Genomic DNA, 15995 nt, shown 5'->3' with positions numbered 1-15995 from the left:
GTCGACATGGTCTCACATGTTGTCGCTCGAGCAGTGAATGGCCTGCAGTGGGTGTTGGTCAGGAAGTCTGTAGAGATGTGGGTCATTATTCACAGTTGTGGAGGAATGGGAGAGGCAGAATTCTTTGGGCTTGGGAATAACACACCTAGAATCTTGGTGGGTCTTTCTGGTTGGCCTCAGCACCCCAGTCGCTGGCGGTAGGAAGGTGGGAGGGAGACTGAGGACTGCAGGGTGGGGAGACTGTCGCTCCGTGAGCTCCGTGCCCCAGCCGGAGCGCAGGTAACTTCCAAAGTGTTCTGTCTACCAAAGCCAAGACAATGGGGTTTAATCACTGCCCCCCCGAGAAGTCTCTGTACCCCCATTCCAGAAAGCCTACCCCTGGAGCGATCGGGGATGATGATACAGGTAATAAATGACTAGGAAGGTCAGCATTAGGACAGACCAAGGTTATGTGTATCAGGTGGCTTTTCTTTAGACAGACCTCCATTTCTTTCCCTGAGCTCTACAATGACATTTTCCAGGAGCCCAGGTAGTACCCCCTCACTGCCCGCTTCCTCCTATTTCTCTCTCCCCGAGGTTAAAGTATACATCTCCCTTCGCACTAAGTTCCCACGGTGCTAATGGTCTTGCCCCCCTGTTCCACCAGCAAGCATGCCCTGGGCAGCCACGAGTACATTCAGTATTGCCGCAAGTTTGACATCGACATTCGGCTACAGCTGATGGAACAGAAAGCCGTCCGCAGTGACCTGGCCCGGACGGTTCGTGTGGGGCAGGGGGTCGGGGAGGGGATGGGTAGCGGATGGCTGCATGGGGATGGGGAGATGGAATGGGTCTAAGGTGATACGGAACACATTCTGTGGGAGTAGGGTAGGAGCTCTGGGTCGGGATAAAGGTACCACTCCTCTCTGAGTAGGATAATTCTTACACAGGTGAATGATGACCAGAGCCCCTCCACCTTGAACTACCTCGTCCATCTGCAAGAGAGGCCAGTAAAACAGACCATCAGCAGGTGAGTGTGTGTGTTCTCTTGGATGTGGGCCAAATAGGAGCTGTGAAGGGACCCCAGCGGATATCTTGTTTGCCTTTCTGCCAGGCCAGGGGTTCTTAAGGTGTCTGGGGTCAGACCCAAGATTATTCTAGAAGATCCCCACTCTAGGGGATGCTACATCTCTTCCCTCTAGCACTTTGCCATCATTCTTCAGGTGAGGGGTGGTGAACCTGTAGAAAGAGTGGGAGCCCCTTTAAACTAGAGCCTGAATCCTGAGCTGTGGGGAAGGAGGGACATAACGGGTATCCCAGTACCCTGGGTCTGTCCTGACCTCTCCTACGACTTTTCCCTGTCCCCAACTCCCCAGGCAGGCCCTGGATCTTCTGTTTGACACATACCACAATGAAGTGGACGCTTTCCTGCTGGCTGATGTGAGTATCCATCGTGGGGCCTGCCCAGCTGCCCAGAGGTTCTCCCCGGGTTTCCCAAAGTCATTCTTGGATCAGCCAGCCCTAAAGGGATCTGGAGAAGACACTGACAATCTGTTGGCAGAGCACTTCTCCATTCCCCTAGCCCTTGGGCTACCCCTTGGGCAAACCAAGACCACTGGCTGTTGGGCAGTTGACAAGAGGGGTTCTGTTCCCCTGTGGAAGTAGGTTAGGAACCACACCCTGATCCCTGTCTTTGGAGCAGGACATCTCCAAAGCTAAGGGACATAGAAGTGTCCCCCCAGTTTGTGTACTTGAATGTGCCCCAGAGTGTGCATCCTGTGAGCTCTGGTTTGAGATGCTCCGATATCCTGGAGTCACAGGTAGGAAACCGTCAGAAGGAGGAAGGTCCCAGAGGTAGGGAAGCACTGGGACTCTCCTCACTTGGAGTCTCATGGAGTTTGAAGCCTTAAAACCATGAGAATAAACATTTGCCTCAAATGTCATGAAGCTAAAAAAAAAAAAGAACAGATCTTCAAAACTAATCCCTATATCGTGGAGCTAGTTCATCGTGCTCATGGATTCTTCCCTTTGGGGGAGCTGAGCATTATGTCTCGCTCAGTCCTCTACCCACCCCCAGAATGGTACCCCACACTCGCTGTCCAGCAGCCTCTGCTCCACGCCCATTCACCGGGATGAGGGGGAAGGTGTCCGAGCGCCTTTTGGGTACTAGCCTGGCTCTATGTTCGTTGCTGCTGTGGGTAGAGAAGCATAAGGATTGTCTTGGCTTTCAGGGAGCCTGGGTTCCTGCTAGAATGATGGGAAAGTAACACAGGGCTATTAGTAGACAGAACAGGGTGGGTATGAGTTCATCACAGGCTCCCGGAGAGTGATAGGAAGACTAGCCGGGGCGGGGCTGGGGGTTCTGAGAAGGAGGCTGTATTTTTGCTTGTCCGTGATTTGAACTTCCATAAGTGATCAGGACAGGACAGGTGAAGTGATTCCAGGGGAGCAAACTGCAGGAGCCCCAGCACAGAGAACGTAGGGGTGTGGCCTACCTGTGGTCCTGAGAGGAGATCCTCCTGGTAGGTCTGGGTGACAGTACTGAGTTGTAAGGTGGCCTTCCTTACTATTCCCTATGGGTTGGTTTTATTAAAACTGCATGTCTTGGGGGATGTATGTGTTTGTGCAGTAGCTGCCAGAGGGAGTCTGGGAATCAGAGGAGGTTCAGGGAAAAGACCTGGGAGCCTGGGCCTGGCTCATCTAATTCCAGAGGAGCGGTGGTTCGCTAACGCCGGATGTTTGAAGATCAAGCACGGGAGTCCACTCTGCCTCCTGAGGGTCATGAACCCGAGCTCCTTCCAACCCCTTCCCTCAACAGTGTGGGTGCTGGAGGCTGAGAGGGCTCACCTGCCAGCCTCGCTGTGCCACCTCCCACAGGGGGACTTCCCACTGAAGGCTGACAGGGTGGTCCAGTCCGTCAAAGCCATCTGCAATGCCCTGGCTGCCGTGGAGACCCCTGAGATCACCAGCGCCCTCAACCAGCTGCCTCCCTGCCCCTCCCGTATGCAGCCCAAAATTCAGAAGGTAACGAATTCAGAGCGCTTGTGTAGGGGACAAGGAGAACAGCAGTCGAAAGTAACTGGGTGATGAGGTGTCCGTTTCCTTGAAAGGTCCTCTCTCCACCTGCATCTTGCAGATTTGGAGTTTAACTGCAAGAGTTTAACTGCAAGAGTGTCCCCTCCTCCTGAGGATGGGGGCAGGTGAGGGTCTGCCCTGGGCCTGTTTGCCAGGAGCCCTGGCTGGGGCTGGCAAAGGCTTTATGGTGCTTTGCATACCCAGCAGGGTGCAAAATCAAACCCTCCTTTGAGCCAGGGCTCTGTGACTCCACAGTGCAGGGGGAGGCGGCTACGTGCAGCACACACAGGGCCAGCAAGATAGCCACCGTGACCTGGGCTGGAGTGACCCGAGGGTGGGAGGGTCTCATTTGGGTGGACACGACTTGAACCTTGGTCTAGCTCACTCTCTCCATCACATATGGCTCTGGTGCAAACCATGACGCTGTCTTCCCTGGGGAGTCTCTCCTCCTCACATTTCAGACCAGTCTGGTCCAGATGAGCACAGCTGCGGAAAGCCCTTTTTCCAACTGTGTCGGAAATGGCCACGGCCCTGAAGCTCCCCTTCCTCTCCTTTTCCCCCAATAGGATCCCACTGTTTTGGCTGTGAGGGAGAACCGAGGTAAGGGAACGACTCTTTTGTCTTTATGCAGCAGGGACAATGGAAAATAGGTCTCTGCCCAGATTCGTTTTTCTCCCTGGCCCCTTGATTTATGGGTCCAGGTCTGCTGTGTGTGTGTGTGTGTGTGTGTGTTTCCAGCTGAAGAGCACATTTCTTTCCATGAAATGTTCTCTCATTATTTTTGCTAGTTATTCCTGTGGTGTCCCTGGGTGATGGTGATGAGGTGGTGTACATCGGAGGCTGGGGGTAGTGAGGCAAAATTAGCCCTGGGCTCCAGATGAGAAAACTTACTAGGGTAAGGGTGGTCATTATTCTCCAGGAGGCTCATGATGCCTGTGTTTCCAACCCAGAATGGGCCTAGGGAGAAGGTGATAAAGGATTTTGCTTAAGGAGTGAATCTTTCAAGCAGAACTTTGCTTTCTGGGGTTCTTGGTCAGTGATTCCCAATCTTTTGGATTCCATGAATTAATAATCTGCCCCACAACGCATGATTTTATTTTATTTTACTTTAGAGATTATTTACTTATTTGAGAGAGAAAGAGCACAAGCAGGGGGAGCAACTGGCAGAGGGACAAGAAGTAGACTCCTGGCTGAGTAGGGAGCCTGCCATGGGTCTCCATCCCATGACCCAGGCACTAAAGGCAGATGCTTAGCTGACTGAGCCACCCAGGCGCCCTAAACAAAGCATTATTTTAGGGACCAACATAGAAATCGTCTGCTTTTCTTTTGCCAGGCAATGGCTTTTAAAGTTACTGACAATGATCATTCCCACTATTTCCCAAAAGAAAGAACATTTAACACAAAATAAGTAGCCCTATGTAAAGATAAGGAGAATGTTTATAATTGAGTATCACTTTGTGAGAAGCTCATCGATCCTGCTTTTTTCCCCTCATTTCATCATGGCTGGGTGAACCTTGTCATGGCTGTTGGAAACCACCTGGCATTTGGGGACTCCTGCCCTGGGGTACACCTGTGCCATGGCAACAGGATGGGGCTCATTGACCTTGTGACCTTTCCTTCTGACCCCTTCCTTTCACAGAGAAGGTTGTGGAAGCTCTGACAGCCGCTATCTTGGACCTGGTGGAGCTGTACTGCAGCACATTCGACGCGGACTTCCAGACGGCCGTGCACGGGAGCCGCAAGCATGATCTGGTCCAGGAGGCCTGCCATTTCACCGGGCCCCTAGCCTTCACTGTCTATGCCACCCACCGCATCCCCATCACATGGGCTACCAGGTGAGCCCAGGGCTGAATGTCCTCTAGGCAGAGGGAGCGGGAGTTTGACTTTCCGATGGCTTCTCCCTGTTTGCACGCAACCCCACCGCCCAGAGCCGATGGTCTGTGGCATTGTGGTGCCCCTTGATCTGAGGAGCCAAGTGCCTGAGGGGGATTGTGGACCAGGACATCCCAAGGAGAGGCAGGAGGTCTGCTGGCATCAGATCCTGCCAGGCCTTCTCAGTGCTGGCTGCATCGGCATCCCTGCCCCCCACCCATCCCAGGCCAGCTGATGGAGACACTGCGACAGATGGCAGCTTCCCAGACCCAGTGCATGCCCCAAGGCCAATGACTGCACTCCCCTGCAGAGGCACAATGGGAGGGGGCGGGGAGGTGGGAGATGACCCTTTGTTGGGAGTTCCCTAGGCCTGCAGGGGTGGGTGGAGGGGGACCTTCGTTTGGTAATCCCCGGCTCCTCTGCCTAGTAGTCCCTGGCATCCAGGGCCTGGGGAAAAAGGCATTTAGCTCCACCTCCCTCCTTTCCGGACCCCCCCCTTCGGCCTTCCCCCTCACTCTTTGTTCCTCACTTAATGTATTCCTCTGGGCGATTGGCGGAGAACAAAGGAGGCAGCCTGGGAAACCAGGGCCTTCTCTGACCTCTTCTGTCAGGCACCTGTCACGAGCCGAGCCGCAGGGACCCCCATGTGTTGGCATTCACATCGGCATATGTCGATTTCATCTCCCCCACCCCTTGTCGCTTGCGCATGCGCACACAGACACCCACCTACTGTAAGGAGGTGGCTGTAGGCTGGTCCCCAATAAAGAAGGGAGGAAAACCCTGGGCCCAGTGTGGGGTCTGAAAGTGGGTGGGGGGATCCAGATCCAGCTGCTTTTCCTAAAGCTTTCACAGATCCCCTTAGGCTCCCAGTGCTCTAGCCCCCAGGGGACCTGGGAGGTCTGTCTTTGCAGGAGAAATAGACCTGGGTCTAGGCTGGGTGACTATGATGGGGTTCGGGATCTGAGCACCCTTACCCTCTTTCTGTTGCAGCTATGAAGATTTCTACCTCTCCTGCTCCCTCAGTCATGGCGGGAAGGAACTCTGCAGCCCCCTGTACACCCGAAGGGCTCACTTTTCCAAGTACCTTTTCCACCTCATCATCTGGGACCAACAGTAAGCCCTCCCCCCGTGCCCCAGTGCCACCCCTGCAGACCCCGCAGAGGTGCCCACACCTGCAATAAACCAGGCTCCACCACGAACCTACCCACGCAAGCCCTCAGCCTCTTGAGTCTCCTTTCCCTAACCCTTAGATGGGGACAAGTTCTGTTTCTAATGCACAGAGGCTCTGTCTGTAAACAGTAAAGGATCATATAAAAGTTAGTGGTTAGCTTTCATAATAGTTCATCATCTTGATCTTGTCGCCCTTAAAAGGTTTAACTAGTCTGGGGATTCTCATCCTCTCCCTTCTTCCCAAAGTAGCCATCGAGTAAGGAGAGGGGACTGCACTTTCTTCCTTCTAGATGGGAAAGGGCACGTTGTCTAGAGGAAAGAAAAGGGGGCTGGGAGCCACAGGAATAAGCCTCTATTTCCAGCTCTATCTTCAGTCCTGTGTTCTCTTTGGCCTCTCTGTGCCCCAAACTGTAAAATGGGGCCATTTGTTCAATTCAGAGGCCATTGTGGCATCGCAGCGATATAGAATCCAAACATACTAAGTATTAATCAGCATTTATGGACCAGCGTTTGCCGTTGGGAAAATAGGCGTCCGCCAGGCAGAGCAGGAGGGAAATAGAGGCACGCACACGTGGAGGGGAGGCACTGTAGGTGGGTGCCCGCCCCGTGCCCTCTCTGTGCTGGGCCCTGCCCTCCCTGCAACCTGCCAGAAAGCCCCTTGTTTGCTGCCCCCAGCACCACTGCCCCCCACCAGCTGTCTGAGTCCTTATTTGCAGAGCACAACTGGAACTCCAGTATTTGGAGTGCAGATTAGAGGCCGAGCGGGGTCCTCGGGGAGGCCAAGGTTGCCAAACTAGGCCGAGGCAGAGTCTGCACAAACACTGCGAGAGGTGGGGTATTTAACAGATGGACAGCTGGAGAGGTAGGCCCTTTCTCCTGTCTTCACACTTGTGTAAGTTACAGAGCAATAAAGCTGTACCCATAGCTTTCATCAGATAACTGCTGGGGCAGGAGAGACTCCTTGGAGGCAGGGGATGGCCGCCTCCAATGGCTTTGGAGTTTCACTTTCACCTTTCTGAGTTTCACCTTCACCTTCGGCTCCTGTGGCCTCGCTAACTGCCACTACCAATGGGGTCATGCTTTCCAGTGCTCTGGCCCCGGATAGACCCTATCATGTTGGCCCTGAGTCCCTCTTCCCATAGACTGTCCATGGCACCGAGACACCCTGGCCTGCCCTTCCTCAGCCTGCCTGCTCTGTGGGTCTCCTTCCACTCCCTGTCTTAGATGCAGCCCCAAATCTCAAAGGGCTGGTCCCTGCCTAGAGCCCCGTGGAGATTTCCTCTCCGTGGTCCCCCATCCCTGTGCCCCACAGAGACTCTTGGCACCTTCATGGTCAGGATCAAGGCATCTGGGAGAAGACACTACAGTGTAGGGTTCAAAGCACAGGCTTGGGCATGCTTAGGGTTTCTAACTGTAGGTGGAACCTTGGGGAGTAATAGGCCCTGACATGTAGGGCTGTTTCAGGACTTTTGGGACATTGCAAGTGAAGTGTGTGGCTCAGTACCCAGCACGTGATAAATGCTTTCTTCTCCATCCTTGTTGCCATCTTTTTAGCTGGGGGAGCCTTCTCCTTTCCAGTTTCCCTGTTCCAAGTGACTGACGCGGTGACGGGTACAGGGAGATATTTGTGCATGCAAATCCTATTTGCGTAGCCCAGTTCCAGGTCAGAAGCCTCAGCGTCACATAGCAAAAAGCACACAGTGGGTACACACATCACACAAGTGAAGAAGCTGTGTTCCACTCTTCACAGAGGAGGAACCCGGTGCAGAGGTGTGCGTAGTTCTGAGGTTGCGAATAGCAAAACCAGGCCTAGAACTGGCACATCCCAGGAGTCCTTCCTGGAGGAGGTGACCCTTGTGATGTGATGTTGAAGAATGGCTGCAGAGGGAAGGAGAGCAGTTTCACAGGCAAGGAGAAGGTTCAGTCTGTAGTCAATGTGCTAGTTATCCTGACAGACCCAGGATGATGGTCAGTGGCAGAGGTTTTGGAATGCTGGAAGGACTCGAGAACTGAGGAGAAGGGGATTCTGGCTGGTTCTAGGAGTTGTGGCTTCCTATTCTCTTCACCTCCAGATGCCCAGCGGGAAGCCTCTTCTGGGCTGACAGAGAGGGGTCAGCACCAGCCCCCTTTCCACTCTGCTGTGGGGTCAGCTGACTGTCCTGTTGCCGCGGTGCCGGGATCAGCTAATTCTCAAAATAGGCCCAGCAGCTAGGCTCTGCCATTCCCTAGCCAAGCCCCGGCTTGGCATGTCTGCTGGCTGGTGGAGGGGCCCTAATTATAGCCATGGGCCCCCAGGGTACAGGCAGCTGGGACAGCAGGGCTCTGCCAGTCTCTGGCGGGTGAGAGGGAGTGCCTCACTTAGGTGGAGATGTTCCTGCAGGAGTGAGGGGCGGCCCGGGAGGGAGGCTGCTTGATCAGAACTCCTGTGAACCTTGGGGGTGGCCTCCCTGCCTCTGTGCTCTCTGGCATAGAAACTGCCCTGGGCTGGCCAGGAGGGTGTGACAGTGTGGACTTTGGCCCAGGGACAACTTCCCCAAAAGGTAATGTGGGTCCTCCCTCGGGCTTTCCAGGGCTCCCCTCCTCTCTCTTCCTCACTCCACCCCAGCTCCTGATGCTGAACTTGGAGGGAGTGGCTGGGAGTGGTCCTGGCAGAGGAGGCCCGAGAGAACACATCTGGACTTGGGTAGTGGCAAGGCTTAGGTGTCTCGATTCTGCCAGTTTGCAGCTTCCCCCCCAGGGACTTTGGGAAGCCCCTTCTCTTTGTCCCTTTGGCTTTGAAAATGTTTGGGGGCCAGAACAAACCGTGTTGTGCCCTGGGGGGTTGGGCAAAGTAGGGGACAGGAGAGGACAGGCAGGTCGGAGGACTATTGGGAGAGGGTGGCCCGAGGGCAAAGAACACCTAGTGGTGCTTCTCCCTCCTCTGTTGCTTCTTCCTCCTGGTGTTTTTAGCCTGGGGATGGGGGAAGGGATAAGGATTGTCAAGAGGAGCAGCTTCTTAGGGACCCTCTGCAGAAATCCTGAAATGGGGTGTGTGGCTTAACTATGGGACCTGAGGTCACCTGAACTCTGAGATGGGTCTGGCTGCCCAGGTTCTGTCTGGTCACCGCGGGGTGGCCTCCAAATCAGGATGTTAGGCGCGCTCTACGGAAAGGCTGCACAAACAGCACAGTGTACTTCTGGAAGTGTCCAGCGGAGGTTGTGACCTGTCCTGGTTCCAGGCTTCCCTGGGGAGCACATCTGATATCCCGAGAGGCAGGTCAAGTTCTCAGGCTCCGCTCAGCTTCCCGGGCCACCTTTCCCTTGCCTCCACAAGGGCGGCACCTCCTGATTTGGTTTCCTGTCCTCCCCAGGATCTGCTTCCCAATACAGGTGAACCGGCTGCCTCGGGAGACCCTGCTGTGCGCCACACTCTACGCTCTGCCCATCCCCCTGCCTGGGAGCTCCTCGGAGGCCAATAAGCAGCGGCGTTTGCCAGAAGCCCTTGGCTGGGTCACTACCCCACTGTTCAACTTCAGGCAGTACGTGGCTCCCACGCCAGCGGCTTCTTGGCCTCAGAAGGGAAGGAGGGGGATAGAGGGACCTGGGTGCAGCACTGGCCAGTGCCCCTTGGGAGGGTTGGCCTTGTGGGGCTCATCACCCACAGAGTCCAGAGGGCCCTAGCGGTGGGACCAAGGCATAGAAGTAGAGATTAGAACAACTGATGTGACCAAGAGCTTCTGCGCAGAAGGAGGGCAAGGAGAGGGGCCGGGTGTGTGAAAACAGAGTGCTCGGGTAACGCGTCATCTGCCCTGTCATTGGAAGGGCCTTAGAGGTCATCTAGTCCACCTCTCTGCCTCGTGGGGCATCCCCACCGCCAGGTCATCCAGAAGCTTCCTGGAGGGGGTGTGCTTTTATAGGACCTAGAAGAAGGAAGAGCCTGTGGTCTAACAGAATGACAGAGTTGGATGGTGGCTTCAAAGGCCGATTTTTGGATGGGGGAGCAGGAGGAAAACCATCTCCTTAGCCATTGTGTTTGTTGGCTCATTCCTCTCCCCTCCATTCCCCTCAGAGTCCTGACCTGTGGTCGGAAGCTTCTGGGTTTATGGCCAGCAACACAGGAAAGCCCCAGCGCCCGTTGGAGCGCACCTAATTTCCACCAGCCGGATAGCGTCATCCTGCAGGTGAGACCGCGGCCCCAGGACCGTCCCTCCTGCCCGCTGCACAGGGCTATCCAAGAGGCAGCTCTGAGTTTTCCGCCTGGAGGTTTGGGCTAGGAGGTAAGAGAAAGCTCTGGCGTGTTGGGCACAGTGCACTGATGTGATAGAAGCAACCAGAGTGATTTGGTTAGACCTGGAGTGGGAGGGTGAGTCTGTGGAATGTGTGCCATCTCCTGGAGGTTACCTTCCAACTCAAGGAGGCCGAAGGCAGGGCCTGAGCACCTGTGCCCCTGTCTGGGGGCCCAGCAACTTGGAGTCCTTTGTATTGAGCCTGCACGTGACTGAGTCGGATAAAGCCTGAGCTGTCCCCTTTTGGGGACAGTTCCCCCCTCCCTGTGCCCCCCCTCCCCCCGTGCAGCCACTCAGTATTCTCTCCGAGTGGACTCCCTGCCTGGGGAGAGGAGGAGGAGTTGGTCAAGCCCAAGGTCTAGTGACTGGTTTCTGGCTCCCCTTTCGTATAGATCATGGCATGCTCTGGTATGGAATCTGGAATATGAAAGTGGCTAGAGCATGAAATAGAATAACACAGAACAAAGGCTCCAGAGGCAGGCGTTTTTGTCTCCCTTAATTAACCAGACTTAAAGCCCAGAACCTGGAACATTGCTTAGCAACTTCCCACTAAACATTTGTTGATTGCGGGAACGTAGGACCCACTCCACTCTGATACCCAATTTAGGAGGATGAACATGGGGTGGCCTAGAGCTAGGGGAGCCGGGGGCACAGGATTGAGAATCAGTAGGGCTCTCCCCTGGCATGTGGTCCCACTTCCCATCAGGCAGCAGCGCCTTCCAGGGCCGCGCTGAAGGCTCCCTGGCCTCAGCTTGGAGGCTCTCAGGGGTTCAGCCTGCAGACACTTCTGTTCCGAGTTCTGGCCTGGGGCCGCGCCCCCTTCCCCACCTGGCTACATCTCTGCCCAGCCTCTTTCTCACTTCTCTGTTCGGCTCTCCCTCTGTTACCTTCTCATTTTTTGCTGGAAGTGACATCTGGAAGAGGCTTTCCCCAAAGTCCCAAGTCCCAAGTCCGCACCAAGTCCAGCCGGGTTATTTTACAAGCAACCTGCAGGGGAGGGAGGGAGGGAAGAAAAAGGGGAGGAAAGAAAGGAGAGAGAACACCTGAGACAGAGGCCCTGGAGAGCCAGGAAGGCTGTGGCTCACCTTCTCACTCCCCTGTCTGTCTTCTCTCCCCTCTTCTCTGACACCATCCTGCAGATCGACTTCCCCACCTCAGCCTTTGACATCAAGTTCACCAGCCCCCCTGGAGACAAGTTCAGTCCCCGCTATGTGTTTGGCAGCCTCCGGGAAGAAGACCAACGTGTGCTTAAGAACATCATGCGGAAGGAGTCCTTGTACTGGTGAGGCCCGGGGCCTTCCCCGCGTGTGGCTCTGGCCCCCCGTTCTGTCTGACCTCTCCCCTGCCAGCTCTAGGTCCTGCCCGCCTGCTTTGGGAGTAGAGGTGGGATGGGGTGGGCACTGGTGCTGAAGCAGGACGCAGTGGAGAGAGGGCTCTGCTGCGGGCATCCTGACGCTAGGAAAGAGGAGAGGCCGGGGCTAGGAGACTGGGTCTCGGAATGCCCATCCGCACAATGGAGACCTGGTCCAGATTCAGCTTGCCAGAGGACCAGAGCTTTGTCCCATCCGTCTCCCAAGATATGTTGTCTCCTCCTTGCTATCCATGGGGCTGGCTCCTGTCCTCACCACCCTGCCCCCACCTCCTGCCCCTTCCACACCCACAGCCTCTTGCCTTTCTCTGGCCCCGTCACTTTCCAAAAAGGATCAGGTGTCGGGGCAGGCTGGCAGCTCTCAAGGGGAAGCGAGTCCAAGCTGATGTCATCCTTGGGGCTGCTTCTCTCACCAGGATTGGAGGGGGAGGGGTGAGGAGCGGGGAGCAGGGAGCTCAAGGAGCTGGTGGGATGGGGGCGATGGGGCCTCCTGCCCCGCCTGCTCTCCCTGTATACCTCTCTGGCTCCTGCACTGCGTGGCCCTATGCTGCAAGCACGTGCCCATGCGTGTGCATGCGTGTGTATGGGGGACGCGGGTAGGAGAGATGGGGCTCATCTCTCCCTCATATCCCACCCAAGGAGTCAAAGTAGCTGAGTGACGACCGATCCCCCCGCCCCCACTCCTCTGCTGACCCCTTGCTTCATTAGCCCCTCCGCTCCCTTCTCCCATTAGACACCTGATCTCAGGCAAGGCTTAATTAGCTGTGGCTTCTATAGACCCTCCAGCTGGCCCCGGAAAGCCCCAGAGGCTTCTCAGCCCTCCAGACCCGGACATGGTGGGGAGCACTGCCCTCTGGTGGCTCCCCTTGGGAGTGGAGCTCTAAGGGCATCCGGCAGAAGGGGCGGCCGATTGCGGGGTGCCGGTGACCTGTGCATTCGGCCTCAGTCGGAGAGGCCCTGAGATGTCAGGACCAAAGATGAGGCTTAGGCCCTGGTGCCCCAAAACCTCGCTTCACACGCTGCAGTCACCTGGGGATCTTTCGAAAATACCAATGCCTGGTTTCCACAGACGTTCTGACTCCACAGGTGTGGGGCGTGGCCCAGGCACGGGGACTTTATAAACCTCCCCAGGTGATTGCAATGTGCAGCAAAGCCTGGGAACCACTGAGCTGGAGAACGTGTGGCATTATCGTGGAGAGTCAGTAACCTTCCCCGTGGCTGACCGTGCTGTCTCTGGCCTCCCCACACCCGCAGGCTCACGGACACTGACAAGAAGCGCCTGTGGGAGAAGCGATACTATTGCCATTTGGAGGTGAGCTCCCTGCCCCTGGTGCTCGCCAGCGCCCCCAGCTGGGAGTGGGCTTGCCTGCCCGACATCTATGCTCTCCTGAAGCAGTGGACCCACATGAACCACCAGGATGCTCTGGGGCTCCTGCATGCCACGTGAGTTGTTAACACCCGCCTTTCCTTGGCCACGAGTCCTTCCCGGGGCCAGGGCTTGGCACCGCCCACCGCTAGCCTGAGCCAGTCCTGGGGAAGTGGAAAAGTGGGCTAGGAAATTCAGGTTGTCTTCGCTCCTTTTTTGCTTTTTCTTTGTCTCCTTTCCTTGCGGTGTGACATTGAGAACATTTTCTTATTCTTTTTCTTTTTTTTTTTAAGATTTAATTTATTTATTTGACAGACAGAGATTACAAGTAGGCAGAGAGGCAGGCAGAGAGAGAGGAGGAAGCAGGCTCCCTGCTGAGCAGAGAGCCCAATGTGGGGCTCGATCCCAGGACACTGGGATCATGACCTGAGCCGAAGGCAGAGGCTTTAACCCACTGAACCACCCAGGCGCCCCGGGAACATTTTCTAAGCATACTGAAGAACCAAAAATTTTACAGTGAGCATCCATGGACCCACTACCTAGATCCTAACCATTTTCACTATTTGCTGTATTTACTTTCTTGTGTGTATATCCCTCCATCCAACCATCAGTCCGTCTTACATTTTTTTTAGTACATTTCAGTGTAAGTTGCAGACATCACACCTCCCTCTAAATACTTCGGTGTATGTATATCATTAACTAGAACTTGACGTGTGTTGGTTTGTTCTTTAGAGGCAAAATTTCAAAAATCAGAAAGCCTAAGCCTTACCTGGATGTCGGCTGAGTCTTGACACGTGCACAGCCCTGGGTGACCCAAACTTGACCACTTCATTCGACTTTCACAGTCCTCTCTTCCCTCTTTCCCTCAGAAGTGTTCTCTGGGGACATGCTCCTCCTGGTTTCAGACCCTCAGGCTGCCTTTTCCAGATGGTACCCAGTATTCCTGGCTTCTTTTTTGCTGCTATTGGTTATTAAACTGTACCCAATCCACGTGTCTTGCCTTCAGGACTTTTTGAGACCATGTTTTTGCTCATCTCTGCTCAGTAACCTCTGCCATAGGGTACTGGCTTATGTAAAACTCCATGGTTTTCTGTCCTTAATCTGGCTGGCTTTGCTCTAAAGGATGGTACCATCGTAATTTAATCCATGTAAGGGTTCTTCAGTGACGGGAATTTCTAGCACAGTGGGAGTTGAGGAAAAGATTTTCAGGAATGGGGTTGAAGACTCCATCCAGTTTCCTTTAAATCCTACAAGGAATGAAAGTGGGCACCGTCCTGTTCCTCTGTGGCCCCATGCCTGTGCTGAGCAGGGGACAGGGCCATTCTCAAGGCTTACTCTCCAGACAAGGCGCTCAGAATTCTTATAGTGGCTTCGGCAGATTCTGAGGGATGTTGCCTTTTCTCCACCCGTGTGTCTGAAACCCAGCCGTGCGGGTGCTGGCTCGCTCCTGGGCCACAGAGCCTGCAGCCGGCCGTCAAGGGGCGGGGCTCTGTTTTACAGTTTCCCGGACCAGGAGGTACGTCGGATGGCCGTCCAGTGGATCGGCTCACTGTCGGACGCCGAGCTCCTCGACTACTTGCCTCAGCTTGTGCAGGTGGGTGGACCGGCCTTCCCTCAGGTTCTGATGGCCCCTCTCCTGGCCCCAAGCCCGTGTGCGTCCTCCTTGGGGAACCCAGGGGCCCTGGCGGGATAGTGGCAGGTGTAGATGGCGGGCAGGCCATTCAGCCTCCTGATACCCTTTCCCCTAAACAGGCCCTGAAGTACGAGTGTTACCTGGACAGCCCCTTGGTGCGCTTCCTCCTGAAACGAGCCGTCTCAGACTTGAGAGTGACGCACTACTTCTTCTGGTGAGCCGCGTGTGGAGAGGCGGGAGGCACACGAGCATCCTGGGGTGGGTTTCCCAGGGAGCTGGAGCGGTGCCTGACTGCTCCCCACCATTGCGCACATCCTCGCGGGTGATCCCAAGTGTCGGGACCCCCTCCCACCTCCCACCCTTTCCCTTGCAGGCTCCTGAAGGACGGCCTCAAAGATTCTCAGTTCAGCATCCGCTACCAGTACCTGCTGGCAGCCTTGCTGTGCTGCTGTGGCAAGGGGCTGAGAGAGGAGTTTAACCGCCAGTGCTGGCTCGTCAGTACCCTGGCCAAGCTGGCGCAGCAGGTGCGAGAAGCTGCCCCTTCTGCACGCCAGGTGAGGAGGGTGAGGCCGTCTACCCATTTTGGGCCTGGGCTTTTTTTTTTTTTTTTTTTTTTTAAGATTTTATTTATTCATTTGACAGAGAGAGACAGCGAGACCAGGAACACAAGCAGGGGGAGCGGGAGAGGGAGAAGCAGACTTCCTGCCAAGCGGGGAGCCCAATGCAGGCCACCACCCCAGGACCTCGAGATCATGACCCGAGCTGAAGGCAGGGGTCCTGGGATAGAGCCGAAGCCTTAACAACTGAGCCACCCAGGCGCCCAGTCCCGGGACTGTTGTAACCAGCTGTTAATACCTTCCACATTCTCACCGGCAGGATGGCACTTGGCCATCTCTGATTTAAGGACTGGAAGGAGGGGACTCTGTCTCTAACCTACGGGCCACAGAGTGACAGTCTGCAAGCTGGATACAGCCCATGGATGTGTTTTGGTTGGCCTGCACAGTGTTACAGTTTTTATTTAACTGTTCCCTTTAAAGGCTAAGTGTATTTGTATGAGTTGTTTCGCTGCAGAAGAGCAGCCAGCCAGAGAGGGCAAGTGTGGGCTGAAATTCACTCCTACTTTGTTCACTGTGCTGGGAGCTGTAGTTCGGGCTGCTGTTACCCAGAGTGGGGACCTTTATCTGTTCATGCTGCCAGGCTGTATTAGGCCCACAGTGTTCCTGTTTATTAACATTTAAACATTGCAAGAATTTCAGGGTGCCTGGG

The 15995-nt window shown here is 55.1% G+C and overlaps 1 protein-coding gene across 3 annotated transcripts in view; it reads left to right on the top strand.

The window, feature by feature from the left end:
• Positions 1 to 15995, top strand: part of PIK3C2B (phosphatidylinositol-4-phosphate 3-kinase catalytic subunit type 2 beta) — a 63473-nt gene that overhangs the window by 30540 nt on the left and 16938 nt on the right. For all 3 annotated transcript variants that reach the window (XM_059413195.1, XM_059413196.1, XM_059413197.1), the window contains 14 exons: positions 647 to 758; positions 930 to 1009; positions 1356 to 1419; positions 2857 to 3003; positions 3621 to 3654; positions 4694 to 4889; positions 5917 to 6039; positions 9447 to 9614; positions 10145 to 10256; positions 11501 to 11643; positions 12985 to 13173; positions 14597 to 14690; positions 14849 to 14943; positions 15103 to 15283. In XM_059413195.1, the coding sequence (XP_059269178.1) occupies positions 647 to 758; positions 930 to 1009; positions 1356 to 1419; positions 2857 to 3003; positions 3621 to 3654; positions 4694 to 4889; positions 5917 to 6039; positions 9447 to 9614; positions 10145 to 10256; positions 11501 to 11643; positions 12985 to 13173; positions 14597 to 14690; positions 14849 to 14943; positions 15103 to 15283 (1738 nt within the window). The remainder of the gene's footprint in view (positions 1 to 646; positions 759 to 929; positions 1010 to 1355; positions 1420 to 2856; positions 3004 to 3620; positions 3655 to 4693; positions 4890 to 5916; positions 6040 to 9446; positions 9615 to 10144; positions 10257 to 11500; positions 11644 to 12984; positions 13174 to 14596; positions 14691 to 14848; positions 14944 to 15102; positions 15284 to 15995) is intronic.

This window comes from Mustela nigripes, chromosome 10 (genome assembly GCF_022355385.1).
Source record: "Mustela nigripes isolate SB6536 chromosome 10, MUSNIG.SB6536, whole genome shotgun sequence".
Lineage (NCBI taxonomy): Eukaryota > Metazoa > Chordata > Mammalia > Carnivora > Mustelidae > Mustela > Mustela nigripes.
This window is presented reverse-complemented; position numbering and strand designations above follow the sequence as displayed.